Genomic DNA, 25410 nt, shown 5'->3' with positions numbered 1-25410 from the left:
CTGGGGTGGTCTTGCTGGAGTCCAGGGGGAGCCCGCCCCTGGCCTCTGGGTCCCACTGGCCGTTTGTCGGAAGCAGCAGGGCAGGGAGCCCCCGTGTGCTCCTTGGGTGCAGCAGCGAAACAAAGACGCACGGCGTCCGCGCACAGGTGACCCGTGTCTCCAGCCGTAACCCAGGGGGTGCAGGGTGAGCGAGAGGAATGGGGTGCCTTCAGAGTAAAGACAGATGTCAGCCACTGCGGGCGGGAATGGGGAAGCCACAGCCCCGGGCTCAGGCGAGGGAACCTTGCAGCTGACGATGGCATTCTCTCTGCCAGTGTGCATTTTTGAAATTTTCTATAAAAAATAATACATGTTCTAGAGAAAGGTCATAAGCTCACAAAAGTGAGAGCAGCAGGAGAAACCACGTCAGCCGCAGCTCGGAAGTCAGAAAGCAGATGCCCGAGCCGCCTCGGTGTGTGCGCCCAGAAGACAGCAGCAGCCATGGCCGTGCAGCCCCGGTTCGGGCTGCGTCCCTGCCTCGGAGAACAGCCACGTCCCTCCAGACAGGCGGCGGGGCCCGGAGGAGGGCAGTGAGGACGCAGACGCAGTGGACCCCTAGCAGCTGGTGGCCAGCTGAAGGTCCTTCCTCTGGAGACACAGTCCAGCGGCCCCCGCCTGGGGACAGGCGGCGTGGAGGAGCCGGCCCTGTGGAAGCAGGTGGCTGTCCTGGGAGCAGCGCTGAGTCGGTGCCCTGCTCGGTGCCCTGGGGGCTCAGCGAGAGCGCCTGGTGGAGCTGAGAGCCACCTCTCCAAGTGGTAACCCTGCCGGCCCCAAGCCTTGGTGTCCTGACCAGCACCAGCTCACCCACCGCCGAGGCTTGTGTGAGAATCCATGGTTTCCACGGGAGTTCGTGCCCCCACTGTGACTCAGGGACACATCCTGGGGGGGCCGACACCTGCCCAGGGCTCTAGCCGGAACGAGGAGGAGAGCAGCTTGCAGAGAAAAGGAAGCAGGGAGGTTCCCCAGACTGTCCTTGGAGCAGAGAGAACACGGCATCCGTGGCACGAGGACGGGCGGCACAGGAAGGGCATGCAGGGCCCTGGGGCTCTGGCTGCGGCGTGTGACCTGCCAGGTGGAAACATAACAGCAAAACTTACCCAGAACTCGGTGGGAAGGCTAGGATTATGTTTACAAACCTCATGTATAGAAAGCTGTGCTGACGAGAGAGACGAGGAAACGGGCGAGAATGAAAATGAGAGGGTCCTTCCCAGAGGTTACCACTCAGGCCGGAGGGCCTTCAGGAGCAGGAGGCGGGGAAGGGGGTCGGCCTGTGTTCAAGGAGGTTCCCGCGAAGGGGGTCACCAGCTGCTACGTTAGTAAGCAGGCCAGCTGAACGTCCCACGACGGGTGTCAGAGGACCGTCCCCAAGCACGTCGCTTTGAGGTTTCAGAGCACTGGGGACAAGATCCTCGCCCAGAGGGAAGAGTCAGGTCCCACCCAGAGGGCCCAGGAGAGAGCAGCCCACGGAGTGGCAGCAGGAGCAGAGAGCCGGAGGGGCCTCGCAGCCCGTCCAGAGGAGGCGGTTCCAGGCTTGAGTCCTGGGGCAGCACGCAGAGAGAAACCAGGCCCGAGTCCTGGGCAGCCCGTCCGGAAGAGGTGGTCCAGGCCCGAGTCCCGGGGCAGCCCGTCCGGAAGAGGTGGTCCAGGCCCGAGTCCCGGGCAGCCCGTCCGGAGGAGGTGGTCCAGGCCCGAGTCCTGGGGCAGCACGCAGAGAGAAACCAGGCCCGAGTCCCGCGGCAGCACGCAGAGAGACGGGCACACGTGCAGACCGGCGGCCTCTCCTGCTGCCTCTGCAAGACACCAGCGGAGCCTGGGTGCCCACAGGGTGAGAGGGAACCGAGAGCAAGGAGTGGGCTGGGGAAACCGCCTGCCCTGGGGGACGAGGAGGCCTGGCCATCAGCCCCAGGTCCTGGGCCACTCAGCGGGGCCGAGCACGTGGGTTTCGGGCAGGTGTGTGGAGCCAGGGCTGGCCCCCAAGGCTGCCTGTGGACAGAGGCTGGTGAGCCTGTCCCAACCCTGGTTAGCAGCTGACCTGTCAGGACCATGTCTGCGCCCCATAGGTCCATTCCCCTGAGGACACGTGTCCCTCCACAAGGCCGGCACGGCTCATACCTGGGCGCAGGAGGTGGGCCGTTGTGGACATGGAAGAGGGTCTGCAGGGCAGCTCTGGCCCACGTGGCGGCCCTGCAAGGTGCCGGTGAGGGTGGCCCTTGGTTTCCTGGCGACACGACCTCGGCCCAGAGCCCTCTTGTCCACTGTCCAGAGCTGCAGGCAGGCTGGACTTGAGACGTCTTCTCTTTCCCCAGGAACGGGCATCACCCTGTCAGCCCACTGTGTCTAGCCTGCTGCCGTCACTGAGGAGAGTGTGTGGGGACAGCACAGGGGGCCTGTGACCGGAAGAAAGGCATGTCGGGTGCGGGCACACAGGGCTCCCCTCATCCCTCCTGTGTATGGGCCCACGCTCTTGGTGTGCGTGTGCAGACAGGGATACCCTGCTCGGTGCCCTGAACTCGATGGGGAGGTTAGAATTATGTTTACAAACCTGTGCTGTGTTCAGAGCACAGGAGGGGCGTCCAGGCAGTTCCTTGGTCCTAACTCGTCTGCCCTCCTTTTCCTCCTCCTCATCTCTCCACATGTCCAGCCCTCCTTTTCCTCCTCCTCATCTCTCCCATGTCCAGCCTCCCCCACCCCCACCCCCACACACAGGCAGAATGTCAGAGTAAGAGGAAGCCATGGTTACGTGTTTGAAGTAGCTATTATTTCCCTGGATTTGAATGAGTCATTCTTGACTCGGGGAGACCCTGAACTCTGGTGGTGTTTTCTAAGGAATAGTGGTGCTCTGTGTAGTGCGTCTCTGATGGCGTGGAGTGGAGATGACAGTGTTCTTTTTAACAGTCATTGACTGCAAACAAAAGAGGCAGGAGGAGGAAGCAGCGGCCCGCGGATCTTTGCTCTCTGAGGCTGAGAGCTCGCAGTGCACAGCACAGGCTGCGTCTCCGTGGGCTCTGAATGTGCTCTTTGTGCTCCTGCTGACGTCACGAGCCTGATTGTGTTAATATGTTTCTCAAGGCACAACCTATAAAAGCAATTTTCTTCTCCACCATGAAATATTCATGAGAATACAGGCTTTTTTGTTGTGATGCTGCATTCTTTAAGTAGAGAAGGTTTTATTGTTTTCTTCAGGGCTAGTTGGGTCAAAGGCACCAGCAGCTTCTGCTGGGAACTCATGGCATTTCAAATAGTTTTTGATACCAAATTAGTACAAGTCATGTTTGACGCACCCGCCACACTGGAATGAATGGGGACTGTGACTTCTCTCTGCAGCTGGTGTGCAGGGCAGGGCTGGGGACAGCGTCAGCCTCTCCCCCCACCTGGCGCCACACTGCGGGGCACCCTGGGGTGAGCAGGCAGCGTTCTCGAGCCCCGCGTGGGTCTCCAGCCATCGGACCGTGAGGGGGGCGCTGTGGGCAGAGGGGAGGTGGCAGGAGCTGGCTTGGCGTGTCTGCACAGGGGACGGGCAGCTGTTCCTGCTCTGCCTTCCACTTCGTGCAGCGGAAGCGCGACACCTTCTCTGACGCCGCAGGAAGGGAAACCGAGGCGGGACTTCATCTCTTTCTGACAGCCGAGATGGAGGACGTATGCCAAGGACGCTCTGCTCAGGCCCAGCCCTCTGCAGCCCTCTGTTCACTCTGGGTGGCGGGGCGTCTGCAGGCCTCGCGCTGTGGCCTGACCCGCACCTGGGCCTGCAGCTCCCGGTGTCTGGGGGGGACTGGCAGGAGTGGCCGGGAGAGGGTCCTCAGGGTGTCCGTGCCCGGGGACTCTGAGGAAAGTCTGAGTCAGGAGCGTGGACCCCGCTTCCATCCTCCCCTCGTTCCTGAGAAGGGGCCGCCTGAGCTGCTGCTCTGCCCCCAGCGTCCTCCCTCCCGGCCGCCAGTGCTCCCCCCGGGCCACCAGTGCTCCCTCCGGGCCACCAGTGCTCCCCCTGGGCCGCCAGCCCCTCCGCCTGAGGCCTGGGCTCCCTCACGGCCTGCGGGGTCCACCAGGCAAGGCAGCTGAGCTCCTCCTTCCCCCCACACAGAGATACACATATATATACACTGACACACAGAGATACACATATATATACACTGACACACAGAGATACACATATATGTACACTGACACACAGAGATACACATATATATACACTGACACACAGAGATACACATATATGTATACTGACACACAGAGATACACATATATATACACTGACACACAGAGATACCCACACAGAGATACACATATATATACACTGACACACAGAGATACACATATATATACACTGACACACAGAGATACACATATATATACACTGACACACAGAGATACACATATATGTACACTGACACACAGATACACATATATGTACACTGACACACAGAGATACACATATATATACACTGACACACAGAGATACACATATATGTACACTGACACACAGACGTGTACAGACACACATATACATACAGAGACAGACACAGGCACACACGCAGCATACATAGGCACGCACATGTGCACACGCACGCACGCCTGGAGCCCTGGGCCTCACGTGCACTCCCCTCTGTCTGAGGCCGACGCAGCCCATGCTGGCCGTCCCCGCTGGGTTGCTCAGGAGAGGCCTGCACGCAGCACACGTTTGAGGTTAAAAGGAAGAATCCCTTCAAAGGTGTTTTATGCTGTTTTGAAAGATGTTCCTACTGGACGTTTCTGATGGTCTTTCTGCCTTTGTCACTGGAAAGTTGGAAACAGAGAGAGGCTGAGCTCGAGGAGGCAGCCACGGTCCTCAGCTCACGTCCCAGCAACGGCCGTGCTGCAGCACAGGGTCTTAGGTCACCTGGGCATGTTTCCTACACGGGGGTCACACGTGGCCTCTCCTGCTAGAGGCACCACTGAGGTGACGCTGTTGACAACCTGCAGGCACAGGGACCGTATGGCTTCTCTGCTGTTACTTACGAAAGCAGGAGAGCCCACTCACGCCAGGTGTGAGACCCATCAAGCCAGCCACGCCACGTGTGAGAGGGGTGCAGTCGGCCACTCACTTCCGAGCACAGACTTGGCGCCCTCCTAGAACGATGACGGTGTGACCCAGAAAAGGCAGGCAAGCCTGGGCGTCGGTGTCACTTGTGGTCAGTGCGGGGACCAGGCAGGCGGACAGCTCAATGCAGGACAGTCGGGTCGCAGCGGTGGGCCTGGGTCTGGGGTGCTCGGCACTGGCCCCTCGTGAGCGGGAGCTCACGTCCCTTCCTGACGAAGTGGGCTCACTGAGCTCGCTTCCCCTCCGGCCACGGCTCACGGGTAACTTATCCCTTCAGAGAAAGCGCAGTGTGTGGGGAAGATACTGACTTCCTATGAAACTGACGTTGTTTGCCCAGTTCGTTACATCCTCATAATAAAAGGGGCGAGAAGAAGAAGAGAGAGTAATAATTCAGTCTGCGAGCTTGTATGGGGGTGGGCAGGAGTCGGCGCTTCCTGGCCTGCATCTCTCTGGGGTTGATCCTGCTTCCTGGTGCTTGAAAGAGAGGAGATTGGGTACTTTCTTAAAGTGATCGGATGTGGAGAATTATCTGGTTGCCCTGTGGGTGGTTCTTTCCCTTCTCCCTTTCCACTGGCCCAGGCCCAGCCTGCCCGGCGTGAGAGCTGCTGCCGGCCGAGGGATGGGCAGGGACCGGCGGGCCCCGAATCTCAGGGGCCCTCTGTCCAGCAGCGTCGGCCCTGCCTCCATGAGCTGTGTGCTGCAGCCTGGCCATGGTTGTGAGGACAGCAGGTTTCAGAGTACAGGTGCCCGTGTCACCAGGGCAGTGACCACGGGAATGCTCTGTCCTCAGGGGTGCCTCCGTTGATGAGCTCTTCTCGCAGAGTCTGTGGGTGTGGGGTTGGGAGCCCCGAACCCCTCGAGAACTGTCAGGTCTCCACCAGAGGGCCCTGGGGTGTGGGGCTGAGGTCCCAGCTCTCCCAGCCCAGCTCTCTGGGGCCAGGTCGTAGGCGGAACATGACCTGTGCTGGCGGTCCAGGCAGAGACGGCCTTGAGGTGAGGGAGGCCCCGTCTGTTGAGTTTGACCCCGTCTCTGTTGAGTTAGGACCCCCATCTCTGTCCTGCACCCCTTTCGGGGCAAGGGCCTTGTCTCCTGCCCTGACTCTGGGCTGATGTTTGTCCATTGATGAAGACGTGGGCCCAGAGCGGATAGTGGGGGAGTTTTCTGGAAGGGTCAGGGGAGTGGTGGGCCTCTGTGCTGGGCCACCTTAGCCCAGGGGCTCTGTGGACAGTGCCTGGAGTGGTGTGTCTGAGCCCTGCCGTGGGCGGTCTGGGCCCGTGGGAGCGTGTGTCCGTTCATTCCCACAGCACACACCCCTGCTGCAGCAGCGCCTGTCAGGTCGTTCTGGGACACCCGGAATGGAAACCGAACATTCTTCCGTGTTTCTTCTCTTGCTTTAATTGGTATTGATTTTTAGCATTAAGATGGATTCGGCCACTGTTCCTACTCCCAATCACTTGTGCTGTCCTCAGCCGGCATGTTGGCCGGGAAGAGGCCCCCGGCTCATGTGTGCGCCTGTGCCGGCCAGCTGGGAGGCGTGGTGGGCCGCAGCCAGCCAACATGTTGCCGAGAGGGCGCTCGCTTCACCATGGCAACGGGACCTCGTCCTGAGCGTCTGTCTGGACCACTCTGGCACACGCTGTTCTGTGGTCTGGGTACACACTCTTCAGTGGCTTTCTGGAAAGAAGGGGGGTAAAGGCAGGCAGTGCCGTTCAGCTCGTCCGGAGCCTCCTCCCCCCTTCCCTTGGCCACCTTGAGCCAGGCTGTCGGGCATGGTGCTGGGACTGCGTAGGGTCCAGTGGGCAAGCAGGCCCTGGGCAGGGGTGCAGGGGAACCTGTGGCCCTGTGTCCTGGTCTGACCGTTCCTAACGGCTGTGACTTTTACACTTGAGGAGTGGACCCCTCAGGCCACCGCGTCCTGCTTCGTGAGCCTGTTGGGCAGGAGTGGGGGAGAAGCATCCGAAACGTGAACTGTCTGTCCTTCAGCGGGCAGGGCCCCTTGCTGCTCGCCAGGGGTCAGGGCGGGGGACTCCGCGGGCAGGGCCCCTTGCTGCTCGCCAGGGGTCAGGGCGGGGGACTCCGCGGGCAGGGCCCCTTGCTGCTCGCCAGGGGTCGGGCGGGGGACTCCGCGGGCAGGGCCCCTTGCTGCTCGCCAGGGGTCGGGCGGGGGACTCCGCGGGCAGGGCCCCTTGCTGCTCGCCAGGGGTCGGGCGAGGGACTCCGCGGGCAGGGCCCCTTGCTGCTCGCCAGGGGTCGGGCGGGGGACTCCGCGGCCCGCAGTGGTCACGCTCTGTGCTGTGCTCTCTCCGCAGTGGACGTGGCCTCTGCACTGCCTTTGCAGGTGGTGCCCCCGGCGGTGCCCATGGACCTGCGCCTGGACCACCAGTTCCCGCTGCCGGTGACGGAGCCCACCCTCCGGGAGCAGCAGCTGCAGCAGGAGCTCCTGGCGCTGAAGCAGAAGCAGCAGCTGCAGCGGCAGATCCTCATCGCCGAGTTCCAGCGGCAGCACGAGCAGCTGTCACGGCAGCACGAGGCCCAGCTGCACGAGCACATCAAGGTGAGCCCTCCGCCCGCGTGTGCGCCCGCACCGCGTCCTTGCTGCTGAGCGCGGGCCCGGCGCCTGGCTGCACCGCTCGGACTCCTGGGACAGCAGGGATGTCGCTCGCTGTGGGCCTGCGTCCCCAGCAGCAGGGTGCTGGCTGAGAAAACTGTGGCGGGTGGGGTGGTGACAGGTATGGTGGCAGCTGTGGGGTCAGCGTGGGGTGGGCCGGAGGCAGGGAGCGTGTTCCCATCTGATCCTCCTTCACATGCACGTCCAGAAACAGCCAATGGCCAGGGGCATCAGCACTGACCGTCTGACCGATTCCTGGTTGGTATGTTTACATGGCACTTTTATTTCTTCTTGGGACTTCTCTGCCTTTTCTCATTTTTCCTGCTGATCTTTTGTAACTGGGAAGAGACTTGAACAATTTCTTACAGTTAAGTGGAATAAGAAAAGCTAATACAGATCTTTTGGGGAGCTACTTAACTCTCTACAAATACCTAATTGGACATCAGGTTTTAAAATTAAGTAGGAGAGATGTGTTGGTGACAGGTAGTGACAGGTAGTGAAGTCAGGTCACTAGCTGACAGACCATCGTGACCTGCACAGTCCTGATAAGCTGTCTCTGTGTTTAGAACCATGGAGAGCAGCACAGCCCAGGGGAAACATGCAGGGCACGTTACAATTACAGAGATATTTTGCATTTTATAGTAGCCACCTTGAAACAAATGGAAAAAAAAACCCACCCAGGTTGTATAAGTTATTTTTTGTTATATAACAAATGACCCCAAAATTAGCACTTTAAAACAGCAAGTGTGTCTCATCTCATAGTTTCTGTGGATCGGGGACCTGGGGCCCACTTAGCGAGTGATTGGGACTCAGGGTCCTGGATGAGGCTGCAGTCAGGCTGGGGGCTGGGCCGTCAGATCCTGGTCTAGGCTCACTCCTGAGGCTGTGGGCAGAGGCCTGGGGCCCTCACCACATGCAGCTTCCCCGGGGGGTGGTGTGGGGACTGCCGTGGGAGCCTCACTGTCCTCTGTGGCCTGACCTTGGAAGCACCACGCTCCCTCCTGCCTAGTCCCACCTGGCAGGGCGCATGCCAGGAGGCAGGACCCTTGGGGGCCACTAGGAGCTTGGCTACCAGAAGATGAAATTACTTTTCACCTCACATTTCTAAAACATTGCTTCACCATGTAATTCGTGTAAACAGCTTGTGCGTGCTGAGTGCTGTAAATCGTGGCGGGCTGGACCCGCGGGGAGCACCTCCACTGGGGCTGGCTGCCCTCCGTGTGCTTTGTGGCCACGTGGGCAGTGGCTGCCGTACTGGACAGCCCACACCCTTGTGCCCGCGGGGAGCACCTCCACTGGGGCTGGCTGCCCTCCGTGTGCTTTGTGGCCACGTGGGCAGTGGCTGCCGTACTGGACAGCCCACACCCTTGTGCCCGCGGGGAGCACCTCCACTGGGGCTGGCTGCCCTCTGTGCGCTTTGTGGCCACGTGGGCAGTGGCTGCCGTACTGGACAGCCCACACCCTTGTGCCCACGGGGAGCACCTCCACTGGGGCTGGCTGCCCTCCGTGTGCTTTGTGGCCACGTGGGCAGTGGCTGCCGTACTGGACAGCCCACACCCTTGTGCTGCCTGCTGCTTCTGAGATGCCCATTGGAGAGCTGCGCCGCCCTCGATGACGTCCACGTGGATGTCACTCAGCCCAGCCTCGGCTTGCTCGGGCATCAGCCTGCGCCCACGTGGCGGGTCCTTGTTTAGCATTCGTGTGGGAGGACTAGAGAAGGGCGGTCAGTGTGCCGGGGCCGGTGGGGTCAGGCCTGTCAGGAGACTTCCTCGTGGAATGGCTGGGTCAGGCCCCGCGGCACCGCTTGGCTCAGTGGCTGCCTCCGTGTTCTGTGTGTCCCTGAGACCGGGCCCAAGGACAGCTCTGAGTTCCTCTCAGGCAGGCTCAGGAGGGCCGAGTGCACGCGTGTGGGTCCAGGAGGTCTGTCCTCAGGCCTGGTGAGACCAGGGTGTGGCAGGCCACTGTGCTGGAGGACCCGGTCTTCACAGTCTGCATTGTTGGTGATATTGTTTGAGGTGGCCACCACCACCACTTTTCGCCCTGGCTTGCCGGCCATCTGTGGTCAGCATTGGACAAAGTGAGACGCTTTGCCGCACCACTGCAAGGCCAGGCCTCACTGCTTTGCCGGGATGTTAGAGCACCCTAGTGATCCTGTGTGACAAGGGTGTCCCTGGTCTCCATGCAGCTTGACATCCATGCATCCCCGTGGCTTATTTTTCAACAAGTGCTCTTGTCTCAGAGAGCAGTGCCCTGTGCCCCCTGACGCTGAGAGCACCCGCTCCTGCACCCGCTCTTCTGGGCTGTTGGGACAAGAGGGGGGGGCCTGTGGGACCTCACGAGAGCTGGGCCTGCTGGCGGAAAAGACTGCTCCCTGATGCTGCTCTGTGCGGTGGGCGCGGGGACAGGTGTCGGCCTGGGCTGTGGCACGTTTGCCCGTGAGTGTGAGAGGACTGGGTTTTGGGACCGAAGAAGGTCTGTCCTTGACTGACGTGAGACAGGGTTGCCTGCCAGCTGGACGTCGTGGGTTGCGATGCCTGCAGCCCACTCTGGGCCTCGGTTTGCAGGCCGTTGAGGACGACGGGAGCCCCTCAGGTGCCCGTCTCATTTTGTCTTTGAAGCAGCAGCCTCCGTCTCTGCGACTGGCAGGCGCTGTGAGGACCAGAGCGTGGCCGCCCCGCGGGAGCAGGAGGCGCTCCTCCAGGCAGTCCATCGGACGTCTGCGTCCCGTCCCGTGTCCCTGTCCCCCTTGCAGTCCTACAGGACCCACGCTGTCCTCCGCATGCATCCAGTCCCGTCCCGTGTCCCTGTCCCCCTCGCAGTCCTGCAGGACCCACGCCGTCCTCCGCATGCATCCAGGTTACCCTGCTCCCGGGCGCCTCTTGGCCAGCACCCTTCACTGTCCTTCCGCTCGGGGCCAGAGCATTGTGCGTCCCTGCCTGGACACGCGCGTGCAGACCCGCCCAGAACTCAGTAGCTGTGTCTCCCCCGTGTTGCCAGTGTGCCTCCCCCCGACCTCGCCCGCCGCTCACCCGTGGCACACGGAACTCGTGTCCTGACCTTGCAGCCCCAGGGCACGACGTCCTGTCTCCTGGATGAGTCAGGTGAACATGTAGCTTGTTGAAGAAAATGGAGATGTTGAGAAATCGGCAAACTCCATGTTTGTGAGGTCATCAGGGCAGCAGGAAACGTGAAGACCCCTCGGGTGGCACTGCCCTCACAGCAGGGGCTTCCCACACCCGAGTCCTCCGCCTCCACCCCAGCGGGTCCTGAACCTGCTTCTGTCCATGCTGGCCCTCAGGAGTGTGGGCCCCGCTGTGCAGACGGACGGCAGGGGCGGCTGACCTGGCTGTCGGGGTGTCCTCCCCCCCCCCCCATGCCCGGTCAGCAGGAGAACGCAGGCCTGGTGCTCACAGTGCAGGAAGCAGCTCGGCCACCTGTTCCCTGCGTTTTAATAACTTGTGTTTGCACTTGACATGGAGACCACGAAAGCCATTTAGCCTTCGTCGCTGTGTCATTACAGCAGGTGCTCTGGTTTTGCTGATTGAAACTCTGCTTAAGCGACTGTTGTTAGTGACATTTGGCAGTCGTGGTTGCCAGACAGATTTCTTGAGCACAAAGTCTAATCAGTGTCATTAAATCATCAGTGAATGTGAACAGGAATTTGTAAATACGGGAATTATTTTTCAAATGTAACTTAAATTGTTAACTTGAGATACAGAGATCTCTAATCCGGTTTCTGTGCTCAGCAGGGCGCATGACCTTGACCGGTTCTGTGCTGGTCAGGCTGATTCAAGCAGCACCTTCCTCCTCTGCTCCCAGGGAGAGCTCAGCACTGCCGCTGGGCCAGGGTGTGGGAGCCGGAGAGTCTGGGGCAGGGGTTCTGTGCCCAGACGCTGCTCACTCCGTCCACTGGGGGGAGAGTCTGGGGCGGGGGTTCTGTGCCCAGACGCTGCTCACTCCGTCCACTGGGAGGAGAGTCTGGGGCGGGGGTTCTGTGCCCAGACGCTGCTCACTCCGTCCACTGGGGGGAGAGTCTGGGGCGGGGGTTCTGTGCCCAGACGCTGCTCTCACTCTGTCCACTGGGGGGAGAGTCTGGGGCGGGGGTTCTGTGCCCAGACACTGCTCACTCCGTCCACTGGGGGGAGAGTCTGGGATGGGGGTTCTGTGCCCAGACGCTGCTCACTCCGTCCACTGGGGGGAGAGTCTGGGATGGGGGTTCTGTGTCCAGACGCTGCTCACTCCGTCCACTGGGGGGAGAGTCTGGGGCGGGGGTTCTGTGCCCAGACACTGCTCACTCCGTCCACTGGGGGGGAGAGTCTGGGACGGGGGTTCTGTGTCCAGACGCTGCTCACTCCATCCACTGGGGGGAGAGTCTGGGGCAGGGGTTCTGTGCCCAGACACTGCTCACTCCGTCCACTGGGGGGAGAGTCTGGGATGGGGGTTCTGTGCCCAGACACTGCTCACTCCGTCCACTGGGGGGAGAGTCTGGGGTGGGGTTCTGTGCCCAGACACTGCTCACTCCGTCCACTGGGGGGAGAGTCTGGGGCGGGGGTTCTGTGCCCAGACGCTGCTCACTCTGTCCACTGGGGGGAGAGTCTGGGGCGGGGGTTCTGTGCCCAGACACTGCTCACTCCGTCCACTGGGGGGAGAGTCTGGGATGGGGGTTCTGTGCCCAGACGCTGCTCACTCCGTCCACTGGGGGGAGAGTCTGGGATGGGGGTTCTGTGTCCAGCGCTGCTCTACTCCGTCCACTGGGGGAGAGTCTGGGGCGGGGGTTCTGTGCCCAGACACTGCTCACTCCGTCCACTGGGGGGAGAGTCTGGGACGGGGGTTCTGTGTCCAGACGCTGCTCACTCCATCCACTGGGGGGAGAGTCTGGGGCAGGGGTTCTGTGCCCAGACACTGCTCACTCCGTCCACTGGGGGAGAGTCTGGGATGGGGGTTCTGTGCCCAGACACTGCTCACTCCGTCCACTGGGGGGAGAGTCTGGGGTGGGGTTCTGTGCCCAGACACTGCTCACTCCGTCCACTGGGGGGAGAGTCTGGGGCGGGGGTTCTGTGCCCAGACGCTGCTCACTCCGTCCACTGGGGGGAGAGTCTGGGGCGGGGGGTTCTGTGCCCAGACGCTGCTCACTCCGTCCACTGGGGGGAGAGTCTGGGGCGGGGGTTCTGTGCCCAGACGCTGCTCACTCCGTCCACTGGGGGGAGAGTCTGGGGCGGGGGTTCTGTGTCCAGACGCTGCTCACTCCGTCCACTGGGGGGAGAGTCTGGGGCAGGGGTTCTGTGTCCTGACGCTGCTCACTCCGTCCACTGGGGGGAGAGTCTGGGATGGGGGTTCTGTGCCCAGACGCTGCTCACTCCGTCCACTGGGGGGCTCAGGTGAGGAAGGCTGTTAACCAGATTTGCTGCTTTGGGGGCTGTATTTTTAATTCTTTTTATTTTATTCATGTTTCCAGTGTTTCAAATCAAAAAGTGGTGTGGGGTTAACCAAAGGGAGCTGCCCTCCTCCCTCCTGAGGCCCCGGCCAGTCTTGTCCGGAGTCCAGCGTGCGTCCCTCTTAGAAGGCCGGCTTTCTTCCTGCAGTCAGGACCCCGGGCAGTGATTGCACCCCGGAAGGAAGGCCTGTCTCACCCATCCCACCCACACTCACATGCACACGTGGCCACTTCTTGGGGGGCCGCGTATACTTAGACCCCTCCCGCGTGAAGCCCTCCCAGGGTCCCTTTCCTGTGTCAGCGTCTGTGCACGTCGCTCGCACGCAGCGCACGGGGCTGCGCGGCCTCCCTGGTGCAGCGCTGCGGTTTCCCTGGGGAGCCCCCGGGCTGCGTCCCTCTTCCTCGGTGCACCGCAGCCGCGCACACAGGCTGCCGGGCCGCAGGGCTCTCCTCACAGTGGGGTCCCTGCTGGTGCAGTCACGACTGTTAGTGTGGAGGCCTCGTCTGAGTATAGTGACCCGGTCACGTGGTGCCTGTAACTACAGTATCTGAGGTTGGAACTTGTTACATCTTCAGATTGGGATCAGTAACTTATGTGTGTGTTCCACGCAGAGGGGAGAACAGCTCCAGCCCCGAAGACGCACGTTCTTGTCCGCTCGCGCGGTGTGACCAGTGTTTATAGGACTGCCAGGCTCGGGCGGTGTGACCAGTGTTTATAGGACTGCCAGGCTCGGGTTCCAGGAGCATCTCATTACCTCTGATGCATAACCCATGACCCCAAATATAGCACTTATCACGGTGGCTGTTTTGTTTGAGCTGTTCTTCGGGTTTGGGCTTTCTCTGGGGCTGGTGGCAGCTGGGTGACCTGGAATGGCCTTCCTCTGGGCTGGTGGCTGGCAGGCTCAGGTTAGGGGATTACTTACTGGTTTCAGAGTTCCAGGCTAACTCACCAGGAGAGCAAGTGTGTTTTCAGTGTAGGATGTTGTTGCCCTGCCAGCCAAAGCAAGTCTCGTAGCCAAAGTCCAAATTCCTGTGGGAATGTCCCCAAGGGAATGGGGATGGGGTTCATACAGCAAACGGCCAGAAGTGCACCCAAGAGGGGTCCCCACTCTAGTTCAGAGGGGACGGGGGACCAGGACAGCACTGGTGGGCAGGAGCTGGGCACCCTGTAAAGAGAGGAGCAGGACATTGGACGCCCCAGGACAAGCCAGGTTGTCGCCTGGGCCACCCTCCAGCTCTGGGCTCAGGGTGCTGGCCCGGTCCCTCTGTCCCCAAGCAGTGATGTTTCTGTGGGTACACATCTCCGTGTTTGCACATACCCCGTTTTTGTGTTGGGAATGTGTCAGATGCCCAGGTGAGCATGTTTAGCTGGCTGTGGGTGGGACTGACGTCTGGGTGCAGCCGGGGTGCTGCCGTCCTGGTCCCCTGGCAGTGGGCGCGGGACACAGCCTCTCTGCTGGGGCTCTTCCACTCACTGGCCCCGCAGCTTGTGAAATCCTAAAGATGTGCCCGTAGCCCAGCCCATCCTACAGTCTGTTCTGTGGACTTGTATCTCTTAAAGAGTCCTCTTCCTGACCCTGCTGGTGGTTCTGGAGAGCAGCGGTCACACCCGTGGCCAGTCGGCCGTGTTTGTCCAGGCATCTGCCTCCTCTCTAGCTGTTCGCGTTCAAGGCCAGCCCCACAGGCCTCCCTCCCGTGCCTCCCCAGTGGTGAATCCACTGCAGCCCGTGAGGCAGGCTTGGCCCGAGCACCCGTGGAGCAGAGGGGCCCAGGACCCCTGGCCTCTCCAGCGCTGTGTGTGTGGGCACAGCCAGCCCTGTGTCTGCATTAGCATCCCAGGCCGTGCCACATTCACCAGGAAGTTTTTACTGTAATCTCTGCCTGACCAATGCTGGCATAGTGCATAGAGCGTTTTTCTGGGACCCTGAGGACCCAAGTTTGAAGCCCTGAGGTCACTGGCTTGAGCGCAGGCTCACCAGCCTCAGTTCAGGGTCACTGGCTTGAGTTATGGGATCGTTGACATAATCCCAAGGTTGCTGGCTAGAGCCCAAAGGTTGCTGGCTTGAAGCCCAAGGTCACTGGCTTGAAGCCCAAGGTTGCTGGCTTGAAGCCCAAGGTCACTGGCTTGAGCAAGGGGTCACCGACTCGACTGGAGCCTTCAGGTCAAGGCAGCACATATAAGAAAGCAGTCAGTGAACAACTAAAGTGCTGCAACTACAAGTTGATGCTTCTCATCTCTCTCCTTCCTCTCTGCCCCTCTCTCTCTCTCTCTCTCTCTCTCTCTCTCTTCGCACGCGCGCGCACACACACACACACACACACACATCTCTTCTGACTGCAAAAGCTGTTAATGTTTATTTGAATAATTAGAACTTCCAAAGACGGAAACATCACTGCGGTGCCATGAGCTGGGAAGGTTGTCCTGTGACGGTATGTAAACTGTGTGTGTGTGTCTCTGTGTTACAGAATCGCAGTCATACTCTGATGTGTTTTTATTTACTGTGTGGTCAGCATTTCCCTGAGCCATTACACATACTTCAAGAATATGCTTTGTATCTTTCCTGAGTTCAGAGCGAGTGGGAGGGAGAGGGAGAGAGACGTTAATTTGCTGTTCTGCCTCTTTATTGCCTTCACCAGCTAATTCTTGTGTGCGCCCTGACCAGGAACCGAACCCACAACCTTGACATTCAGGGCGACACTCTAACACACTGAGCTAACTGGCCAGGGCCAGAAATATGATTGTAATGGTTTTCTTGTAGTCTTGCAGGGAACCGTAATTACAACAACCACTAATAATTGAATCATTGAACATAAAAGTTACCTTCAGTTTGCCGTGCTTATAGCTTCCTTGTGCATGAATTGTGTGCCTGTGTCTAGACAGAGTGGAAATGGCATTGCCGACCCCACACAGGGACTTTTCTGTGGCTTCTGTGGCTCGTGTTTCTCTCCAGAACCTGTACGAGCCCTGAGTGCATGTGTACGTCCCTCACACACTCCTCGCTACTCTGTAAACAAAATAGCAAAGCAGTAGTAGGCACGACAGGCGACTTGCTGAGTCGTCCTGCAGGAGGCCGCGAGCTGTCGTGCCCCAGCCTGCCCTTCCGCCGACAGGGCCGCCGCCCTGCAGTGACCACTCCACCCCACGGGCTGCAGCCGTAGCTGGCTTGTTCCGCATGTCTCTGTTCTGTCATGGTGTCTGTATTTCCTTGATTATGGGCACGTATCTCTGTTTATTTACTTTCCACACTCTTCTACTGATTAGCATTTTCTTGACTGTTTCTTTGTTATAGGACTGGTCTTTTACTTACTGGTGTAGGAGTGCCCTTTATAAATTAAGGGCATTATCTCAGTATAGCCTGTTAACTTTGCCCGTAATTGAGAGTATCTACTTGTCCTTCCTCACTCACAGATGACTGTTCTTCCTGAGCAGTTAGAAGGGAACTTAGGCCTCCGTGTCAGTGCGTGTCTATCCGGCCCTCCTGCGCCTGAGCCTCCGTGTCAGTGCGTGTCTATCCGGCCCTCCTGCACCTGAGCCTCCGTGTCAGTGCGTGTCTATCCGGCCCTCCTGCACCTGAGCCTCCGTGTCAGTGCGTGTCTATCCGGCCCTCCTGCACCTGAGCCTCCGTGTCAGTGCGTGTCTGTCTCAGCACTCCTGCACCTGAGCCTCCGTGTCAGTGCGTGTCTGTCTCAGCCCTCCTGCACCTGAGCCTCCGTGTCAGTGCGTGTCTGTCTCAGTTCTCCTGTGCCGTGAGCCTCCGTGTCAGTGCGTGTCTGTCTCAGCCCTCCTGCGCCTGAGCCTCCGTGTCAGTGCGTGTCTGTCTCAGCCCTCCTGCACCTGAGCCTCCGTGTCAGTGCGTGTCTGTCTCAGTCCTCCTGCGCCTGAGCCTCCATGTCAGTGCGTGTCTGTCTCAGCCCTCCTGCGCCTGAGCCTCCGTGTCAGTGCGTGTCTGTCTCAGCCCTTCTGCGCCTGAGCCTCCGTGTCAGTGCGTGTCTGTCTCAGTCCTCCTGCACCTGAGCCTCCGTGTCAGTGCGTGTCTGTCTCAGCACTCCTGCACCTGAGCCTCCGTGTCAGTGCGTGTCTGTCTCAGCCCTCCTGCACCTGAGCCTCCGTGTCAGTGCGTGTCTGTCTCAGTTCTCCTGTGCCGTGAGCCTCCGTGTCAGTGCGTGTCTGTCTCAGCCCTCCTGCGCCTGAGCCTCCGTGTCAGTGCGTGTCTGTCTCAGCCCTCCTGCGCCTGAGCCTCCGTGTCAGTGCGTGTCTGTCTCAGTCCTCCTGCGCCTGAGCCTCCGTGTCAGTGCGTGTCTGTCTCAGCCCTCCTGCGCCTGAGCCTCCGTGTCAGTGCGTGTCTGTCTCAGCCCTTCTGCGCCTGAGCCTCCGTGTCAGTGCGTGTCTGTCTCAGTCCTCCTGTGCCGTGAGCCTCCGTGTCAGTGCGTGTCTGTCTCAGCCCTCCTGCACCTGAGCCTCCGTGTCAGTGCGTGTCTGTCTCAGTCCTCCTGCGCCTGAGCCTCCGTGTCAGTGCGTGTCTGTCTCAGTCCTCCTGCGCCTGAGCCTCCGTGTCAGTGCGTGTCTATCCGGCCCTCCTGCGCCTGAGCCTCCGTGTCAGTGCGTGTCTGTCTCAGTTCTCCTGCTCCTGAGCCTCCGTGTCAGTGCGTGTCTGTCTCAGTCCTCCTGTGCCGTGAGCCTCCGTGTCAGTGCGTGTCTGTCTCAGCCCTCCTGTGCCTGAGCCTCCGTGTCAGTGCGTGTCTGTCTCAGCCCTCCTGCACCTGAGCCTCCGTGTCAGTGCGTGTCTGTCTCAGCCCTCCTGCGCCTGAGCCTCCGTGTCAGTGCGTGTCTGTCTCAGCCCTCCTGCGCCTGAGCCTCCGTGTCAGTGCGTGTCTGTCTCAGTTCTCCTGCTCCTGAGCCTCCGTGTCAGTGCGTGTCTGTCTCAGCCCTCCTGTGCCTGAGCCTCCGTGTCAGTGCGTGTCTGTCTCAGCCCTCCTGCACCTGAGCCTCCGTGTCAGTGCGTGTCTGTCTCAGTTCTCCTGCGCCTGAGCCTCCGTGTCAGTGCGTGTCTGTCTCAGTCCTCCTGCGCCTGAGCCTCCGTGTCAGTGCGTGTCTATCCGGCCCTCCTGCGCCTGAGCCTCCGTGTCAGTGCGTGTCTGTCTCAGTTCTCCTGCTCCTGAGCCTCCGTGTCAGTGCGTGTCTGTCTCAGTCCTCCTGTGCCTGAGCCTCCGTGTCAGTGCGTGTCTGTCTCAGCCCTCCTGTGCCTGAGCCTCCGTGTCAGTGCGTGTCTGTCTCAGCCCTCCTGTGCCTGAGCCTCCGTGTCAGTGCGTGTCTGTCTCAGCCCTCCTGCGCCTGAGCCTCCGTGTCAGTGCGTGTCTGTCTCAGCCCTCCTGCGCCTGAGCCTCCGTGTCAGTGCGTGTCTGTCTCAGCCCTCCTGCTCCTGAGCCTCCGTGTCAGTGCGTGTCTGTCTCAGCCCTCCTGTGCCTGAGCCTCCGTGTCAGTGCGTGTCTGTCTCAGCCCTCCTGCGCCTGAGCCTCCGTGTCAGTGCGTGTCTGTCTCAGTCCTCCTGCGCCTGAGCCTCCGTGTCAGTGCGTGTCTATCCGGCCCTCCTGCGCCTGAGCCTCCGTGTCAGTGCGTGTCTGTCTCAGTTCTCCTGCGCCTGAGCCTCCGTGTCAGTGCGTGTCTGTCTCAGTCCTCCTGTGCCTGAGCCTCCGTGTCAGTGCGTGTCTGTCTCAGTCCTCCTGTGCCTGAGCCTCCGTGTCAGTGCGTGTCTGTCTCAGCCCTCCTGTGCCTGAGCCTCCGTGTCAGTGCGTGTCTGTCTCAGCCCTCCTGCGCCTGAGCCTCCGTGTCAGTGCGTGTCTGTCTCAGTCCTCCTGCGCCTGAGCCTCCGTGTCAGTGCGTGTCTATCCGGCCCTCCTGCGCCTGAGCCTCCGTGTCAGTGCGTGTCTGTCTCAGTCCTCCTGCGCCTGAGCCTCCGTGTCAGTGCGTGTCTGTCTCAGCCCTCCTGTGCCGTGAGCCTCCGTGTCAGTGCGTGTCTGTCTCAGCCCTCCTGCGCCTGAGCCTCCGTGTCAGTGCGTGTCTGTCTCAGTCCTCCTGCGCCTGAGCCTCCGTGTCAGTGCGTGTCTGTCTCAGTCCTCCTGCGCCTGAGCCTCCGTGTCAGTGCGTGTCTATCCGGCCCTCCTGCGCCTGAGCCTCCGTGTCAGTGCGTGTCTGTCTCAGTTCTCCTGCTCCTGAGCCTCCGTGTCAGTGCGTGTCTGTCTCAGTCCTCCTGTGCCGTGAGCCTCCGTGTCAGTGCGTGTCTATCCGGCCCTCCTGCGCCTGAGGCTCCGTGTCAGTGCGTGTCTATCCGGCCCTCCTGCGCCTGAGCCTCCGTGTCAGTGCGTGTCTGTCTCAGTTCTCCTGCTCCTGAGCCTCCGTGTCAGTGCGTGTCTGTCTCAGCCCTCCTGTGCCTGAGCCTCCGTGTCAGTGCGTGTCTGTCTCAGCCCTCCTGTGCCTGAGCCTCCGTGTCAGTGCGTGTCTATCCGGCCCTCCTGCGCCTGAGCCTCCGTGTCAGTGCGTGTCTGTCTGAGCCCTCCTGCGCCGTGAGCTTCCATGTCAGTGCGTGTCTGTCTAGGCCCCCCGGTGCCCGCACACCCAGCTCCAGCAGGACGCCTGCGCTGTGAGCCTCCTCCCTTCCCCACAGGTTGCTTCCGTCTCTCACTTCCACCGGGGCCTGTCTGCCCGTTCACTCTTCCAGCTGAACCTCAGAATCATCCCCGTCAAGTCCTCTGAGTTGTTCTGGAGATTTATGGAGGTTGCAGAAAGTTTATAAATTAATACCAGGTCTGCTAATAACTTCCTAATGTTAAATTTCAAACCTAGGAACGTGGTGTTACAGTCTGATGTTTGAGGCTTTTTCTATCCTTACGGAAAGCCTTATTTTATATTTCACATAAGGCTTATGGATTTTAAGTTTAAATCGTTCCTGGCCATTTTATAAATTTTTCTACAAACTTAGAGAATTACTCGGTTCGTTTTAATAAACTTGCGGTTGGTTATTTCGTGTTCGGCAGGGAGACCTCCTGCAGGTAGCTAACTGTGCCCTTCCTTCATTAGCTGCATTGACTAGACCTTCCTGAACATATCGAGGGCTTGGAAAGTTACTTGTGATCACCCCCTTGACTGCCCACGAGTGGGACCCACTCCTCCCATGACCCTGGTGTGGATGACTTGCCGCCCCTGGGGGCTGAGGGCCGCGGTGCCTCCTGGAGGCCCGTCCCTGACCCTGCTGGGGCTCTGGGAAAGCTGGCATCTGTCTCCCCCCCACAGGGCTCTTAGGGCCGCCCCAGAAGTGTCCCTGCACTTCTCCTGAGGGCTAGTCCCTGGGCCGAAGGGCTTTCTTGGATCCTGTGTGCAGAGATGGGCCTGCCTCTCCGAGCGGAGCTGGTTTACCGGGGGGGTGTTAGGTCTGTGTTGAGCGTAATCGTCTTTTGAGCTATTTTATATTTTCTCGTGCTTTTCAGGATGCTGGTCATTTTTCTGATGAGAGTTTTCCTATTTCCTGTGCCAACGGAGGTTGCTGTGTCCAGTGCCCGTGAGGCAGGGCAACACAGGCCTGGGAACCTGGGCTCTGCCCCGGGTCACTCAGCCCTTCTCGGTCTCTGTCCCCTTGTCCAGCACCTGGTGCTGGGCGGCCCCTGGGAGCAGCGCAGGCGGCAGTGTCACTGTCCCGACAGTCCACAGACACTTGGGGTTCCCACGAGAAGCGGCTCTGCTCTCGTCACTTCCTTACAGCACGCCGCTGGTGTTCCCTTCCTCGCTGTGTCGGGAAGGTAGATGACATGAAAGTCGTCGTCTATCTTAAACTGTACAGTTCAGTAACACTTAGTTTATTTACGATGTCCATCTCTCCACGGCTTAGTTATAAAACATTTCCATCACCCCACAAAGAAGTCCTGTGCCCGTGAAGCATATTCTCTGCCCATGCCCCTCCCCAGCCCCTGGCAGCAGCCCTCTGCCCTCCTTCTGTGAACGTGCCCACTCTGGACACTTGAGGTAGGTGTGGTCACGCAGCGTGGGGCTTCTGTGCCGGGCTCCGGTCACCAGCACGTGTCCAGGGTTCCCTCACGTTGTAGTGTTGTTTCTCCTTACGTCTGAGTGGTGTCCATTGCGTGAATGTGCCTCAGTGTGTCCGTCCACTCACCTGTGGGTGGACGGCCGGGTTGTTGTGAAAGTGCTGTGGACACTCACACGAGTTTTGTTGGAGCAGCTATTTTCAGTTCCTCGGGGTGGAGTGGCTGGTCGTTCCCACGACGCCCCAGGCGCTTCTGTGCGGTGAACACACACAGCACACTCTCCAGCTGGCCGTCTAAGCCTGCGTTGTGTCCTCAGTGCGTCCACAGTGTCCTGCAGCCATCACCAGCATTTCTTCATCTCTCACACGGAGACCTGTACCTGCGTCCAGCATGCCACCTTGGCTCTGTAGATGGACTGCTCTGTGGGCCTCGTGTGAGTAGCATCGTAGGATACTTGTACGGAATAGCTGTGCTCAGTGTGGTTTAGTGGTACACTCGGGCTGGGCACAGTGCCTGAGGGGCTGTGGCCCCTTCCTTCCTGCAGGTCTCTCCGGGGACGCCCAGTCTCCGTCGTTCCTGCCTTGTTTGAACTTGACATGCTTTTTGCTGAGTAAGGAGGGACTTCTGCTACCCGTCTGTGAGGGTGATTTGTGCTGTTCCTGGGACAAGACAGGTCGTTAGGAGCTGTTTAGTTGAGGGTGTGACTTCCTTGCAGGGACAGGAAGAAACTGGAAAGGAAACCTGGTTTTATGGCTCTGGGAGGCTGGCTGGGACGGTTACTGTCTTGATCGCCTGCACCAGGTGGCTGAAGACCAGCTGTTTCCTGAGCCGTGGCTCCCAGGTCACCTGAGGCAGCGTCAGCGAGCCAGGGCGGGGCACTGGGTCCCTCTGGGCCTGGTCCGGGGAAGCTCGTGGCTGCGCACGCCAGGGTCCTGCGTCACCCTCGAGTCGGGCAGTGCCTGCTCAGTGCGCTGTGGGGCTCTGCTCGTCCACCCCGCACCTGGTTTCTAGTTACTCGTTTAGGGGCAGGTGGATGGCCTTGCTCAGCCCGCCCACCTGAGGGGCACTGACGGTCACTGCGGTGCTGCACTCGGCTCTTCCTGGGCTGTGCCCGGGAGAGTCCTGCTGCGTCAGGTGTGCTACTCGGCACTCACTGTGCTTCCCAGCCACGGGCGCCCGGGGTTTGCGGGGCAGGAGCACTCTGTGTTCCCAGAGGGACGGCTCCTGCCGGTGCGCGGTCCCCCCGTGAGCCTCCACACTGGCTGCTGCCTTTTCTCGGGGCTCCCTCACACCTGTTGTGCCCGGGAAGCTGAGGTCTGCAGAAGACAACGGCTCAGCCCAGCCACACACGGCCAGGGCCCCGCGCCAATGTGCCAGGTGGTGGGACGGAAGGAGCCAGGTTTCCAAGAAGCTGCTGGTCTTCGTGGGGTGTAGCTGCGGGAGCCCAGCCCTGCGGGAGAAGGCAGGTACTGAAGCCGGGAGCCTCAAGTGGGCCGGGCTTGCACCTGGCTGTCCCCCATGTCCCCTTCCCTCCAGACCCCTCCTTCCTCTTGCTGCCCTCCTCACCGCGGTCTGTGCCCCAGCCCAGGAGGGGCCTGCAGGGCTCGGTGTCCCTGCTGCAGACCTTCCTTGCGTAGCCTGTCACTCTGAAGGCTCACCCTTTTTGTCTTGTTTGGGGCGGGGATGTGACAGGCCTGGGGTGTAGCCCTGTGGTGACCCCGTGGGGAAGAGGGAAGAGTGCTGCCGAGTGTGCCGAGGCGATGTCCTGTGGGTTGGGCCAGCACGTCCAGCGAGACGAGCATGGGAAGACCTCAGGTTTTGAGGACCCCGTCGGGAACAATGTTTTGGTCCCAAATGGCCCATAGAAACCGTGGCCAGATGGTGCACGTCCCTGGAGGTGAGCGGCCAGCCCCCCTCAGCAGTGCCCTCTGTCCATCCCAGCTGTGTTCTGGCAGATGAGGGCTCAGCGTAGGAGCAGCTCCTGGGTGGCCCCCGAGCGGTCCTAGTGGGGACGAGGCAGCCCACCGGTGACTGTGCTCGGCACACACAGCCCCAGGCAGCACCAGGAGTCACAGCCCAGCCCGTGTCCCTCTCTTCTGCACTGACCACACCAGGCTCTGGAGGTCCTGTGCTCTCTTCAGTCTGTTTACGTCCAGTTTCACCTTCCCAAGAGTCACCCCGGAGGAGGCGGCAGGGACAGCTCTTAGCATCCGTCTGCTGGTGTGGTGGCCGGGTGGGGTGTGACAGGTCTTGGGCCCCAAGCCCCTCCTAAGCAGGGCACAGAAGAGGACAGTGTGCAGGCCAGCCCCCTTGCTCTCCCTCCCCCATGGGAAACGTCTGTGTGCGTTGCTGGGAATGGAAGACGGGACCTGTTCTGCCTCTCGCTCAGATTGCCGTGGCCACATGGGCCCTGCCGGTGACAGCCCCTGGACTCCAGCCCGTCCGGATGTGCAGCCTGGGCCCTGGCTCTCGTGTGTTTAGGTTTGGTGTCTCGCCAGCCTTGCCCCTCGGGCAGGAGAAACAGGAGCGCGGTGGTCCCCACCGCCTGTGGTCAGGGCCTGCTGAGCAGGGTGCGGCTTGCTCTGGGCAGCCTTGTCCTGGGGGCGGGCCGGGAGCTGGGTGCTGGGCCCGTCATGTCCACCACACACCTGACACGGGCCCCAGACTCTTCTGTGGCGCGTCACTTCCAGTGACTAGCGCAGTCTCAGGGCCGGCTGGCACAAAACATGTTGGACCATTCATGGTTAATAGTCCAACCTAAGACTAGTTCTGTTGGGGCTGGTTACCATACGGGAGTGGACGGTGCTCCTAGTCGGCTGGCTTGCTAGTGGGTTGCTTTTATTTGAGCCAGGGTTTAGTCGTGTGACGGGGCTGCAGGAATCATTGGGCGTCAGACTCCTGTGTTCTGTGACGTGGACAGCGGGTGATCTCCTATGTCGTTCTCATTTTCACACTTGTGACCATGAGTCGTAGTAGTTTTGAAACCAGAAAGACACCCTTGCCTTTCAGAAGGGGCCACTGCTAATTCCTGGGGCCCACGCTCCCGTGGGGTCCTCGTGTGTGTGTGCCCTCTAGACGTCCTCAGGCTCCAGGCACGTGGTCCTGGGGACTCCCTTGTGCCGGAATCCGGGGGCCTGCGCTCCTGTTGCTGTGCTGCCAGTGGGCGGGGCACCTCGGGCTCCAGGGCACATGGCCCGTGATGTGGGCGTGGCCTCAGCATCAGTGATTCTGCAGAGCCAGGCCCGGGAAGACTGGCGTGAGCAGTGCTGTAAGCACACCTGCTGACGTGTGCCGTGTCAGCGCGTGTGAGGGACCCTGACTGCGGCTGCCGCTGTGGGCCACCGGTCATCGTGGTCAGGACGGGGCAGGCTCTGAGCAGCTCAGGTGCCAGCTGCTGGAGGCCAGAGGGTCGCTGTCCTCAGCTGGGACCGCGCATGGACCTGTCCCCAGGGTCTGTCCTATGCAGTGGGGTTTATTTTGGTTTACGTTTAAAGTGAACATTTGGCGCTGTTTCCACTTGAACGTTCGTTCGTGTGTTCAGTTCCAAAGTCAGAGTCAAAGGAGCTGAACTCCAGGGACTAAGCTTTGATTGTGAGCTCAGCGTTGGCTCGAAAGTAAGTTCAGCATTAAACCCCATGAGAGTCACGGGGTCTTTTGTTACTGTTTTTTCATTGGCATCTGTGTAGCCAGGTGCCTGGGTGACGTTGGCGGGGGGGGGGGTGGGGGGTGGACAGAGGGACTGAGATGGACGAGAGAGACAGAGACAGCGGGGGTCTGAGGAGGCCCACTCTCTGGTGTGGCTGATGGAGCTCTCACCACACGGCCTGGTCAGCATGGTGGCCATTCTGCCTGCCTCTCAGACGGTAACTGAGACTGAGGTGGGGTCCCTGGTGAGGCTGGAGGTTGCCTCCCACGTATTTCTAACTACTTCCCTGAATGTGGTTCTTTTTTTTTTTTTCATTTTCTGAAGCTGGAAACAGGGAGAGACAGTCAGACAGACTCCCGCATGCGCCCGACCGGGATCCACCCGGCACACCCACCAGGGGGCGATGCTCTGCCCATCCTGGGTGTCGCCATGTTGCGACCAGAGCCACTCTAGCGCCTGGGGCAGAGGCCAAGAAGCCATCCCCAGCGCCTGGGCCATCTTTGCTCCAATGGAGCCTTGGCTGCGGGAGGGGAAGAGAGAGACAGAGAGGAAAGCGCGGCGGAGGGGTGGAGAA

The 25410-nt window shown here is 60.3% G+C and overlaps 1 protein-coding gene across 7 annotated transcripts in view; it reads left to right on the top strand.

Annotated features, from left to right (window-relative positions):
* HDAC4 (histone deacetylase 4) overlaps window positions 1–25410 on the top strand; it is a 272909-nt gene that overhangs the window by 165914 nt on the left and 81585 nt on the right. For all 7 annotated transcript variants that reach the window (XM_066346634.1, XM_066346638.1, XM_066346636.1 and 4 more), the window contains one exon: window positions 7424–7668. In XM_066346634.1, the coding sequence (XP_066202731.1) occupies window positions 7424–7668 (245 nt within the window). The remainder of the gene's footprint in view (window positions 1–7423; window positions 7669–25410) is intronic.

The sequence above is a fragment of the Saccopteryx leptura genome, chromosome 7, assembly GCF_036850995.1.
Source record: "Saccopteryx leptura isolate mSacLep1 chromosome 7, mSacLep1_pri_phased_curated, whole genome shotgun sequence".
NCBI classification, from domain to species: Eukaryota; Metazoa; Chordata; class Mammalia; order Chiroptera; family Emballonuridae; genus Saccopteryx; species Saccopteryx leptura.
The sequence above is the reverse complement of the archived record's forward strand: the minus strand, read 5'-3'. Positions and strand labels throughout refer to the sequence as shown.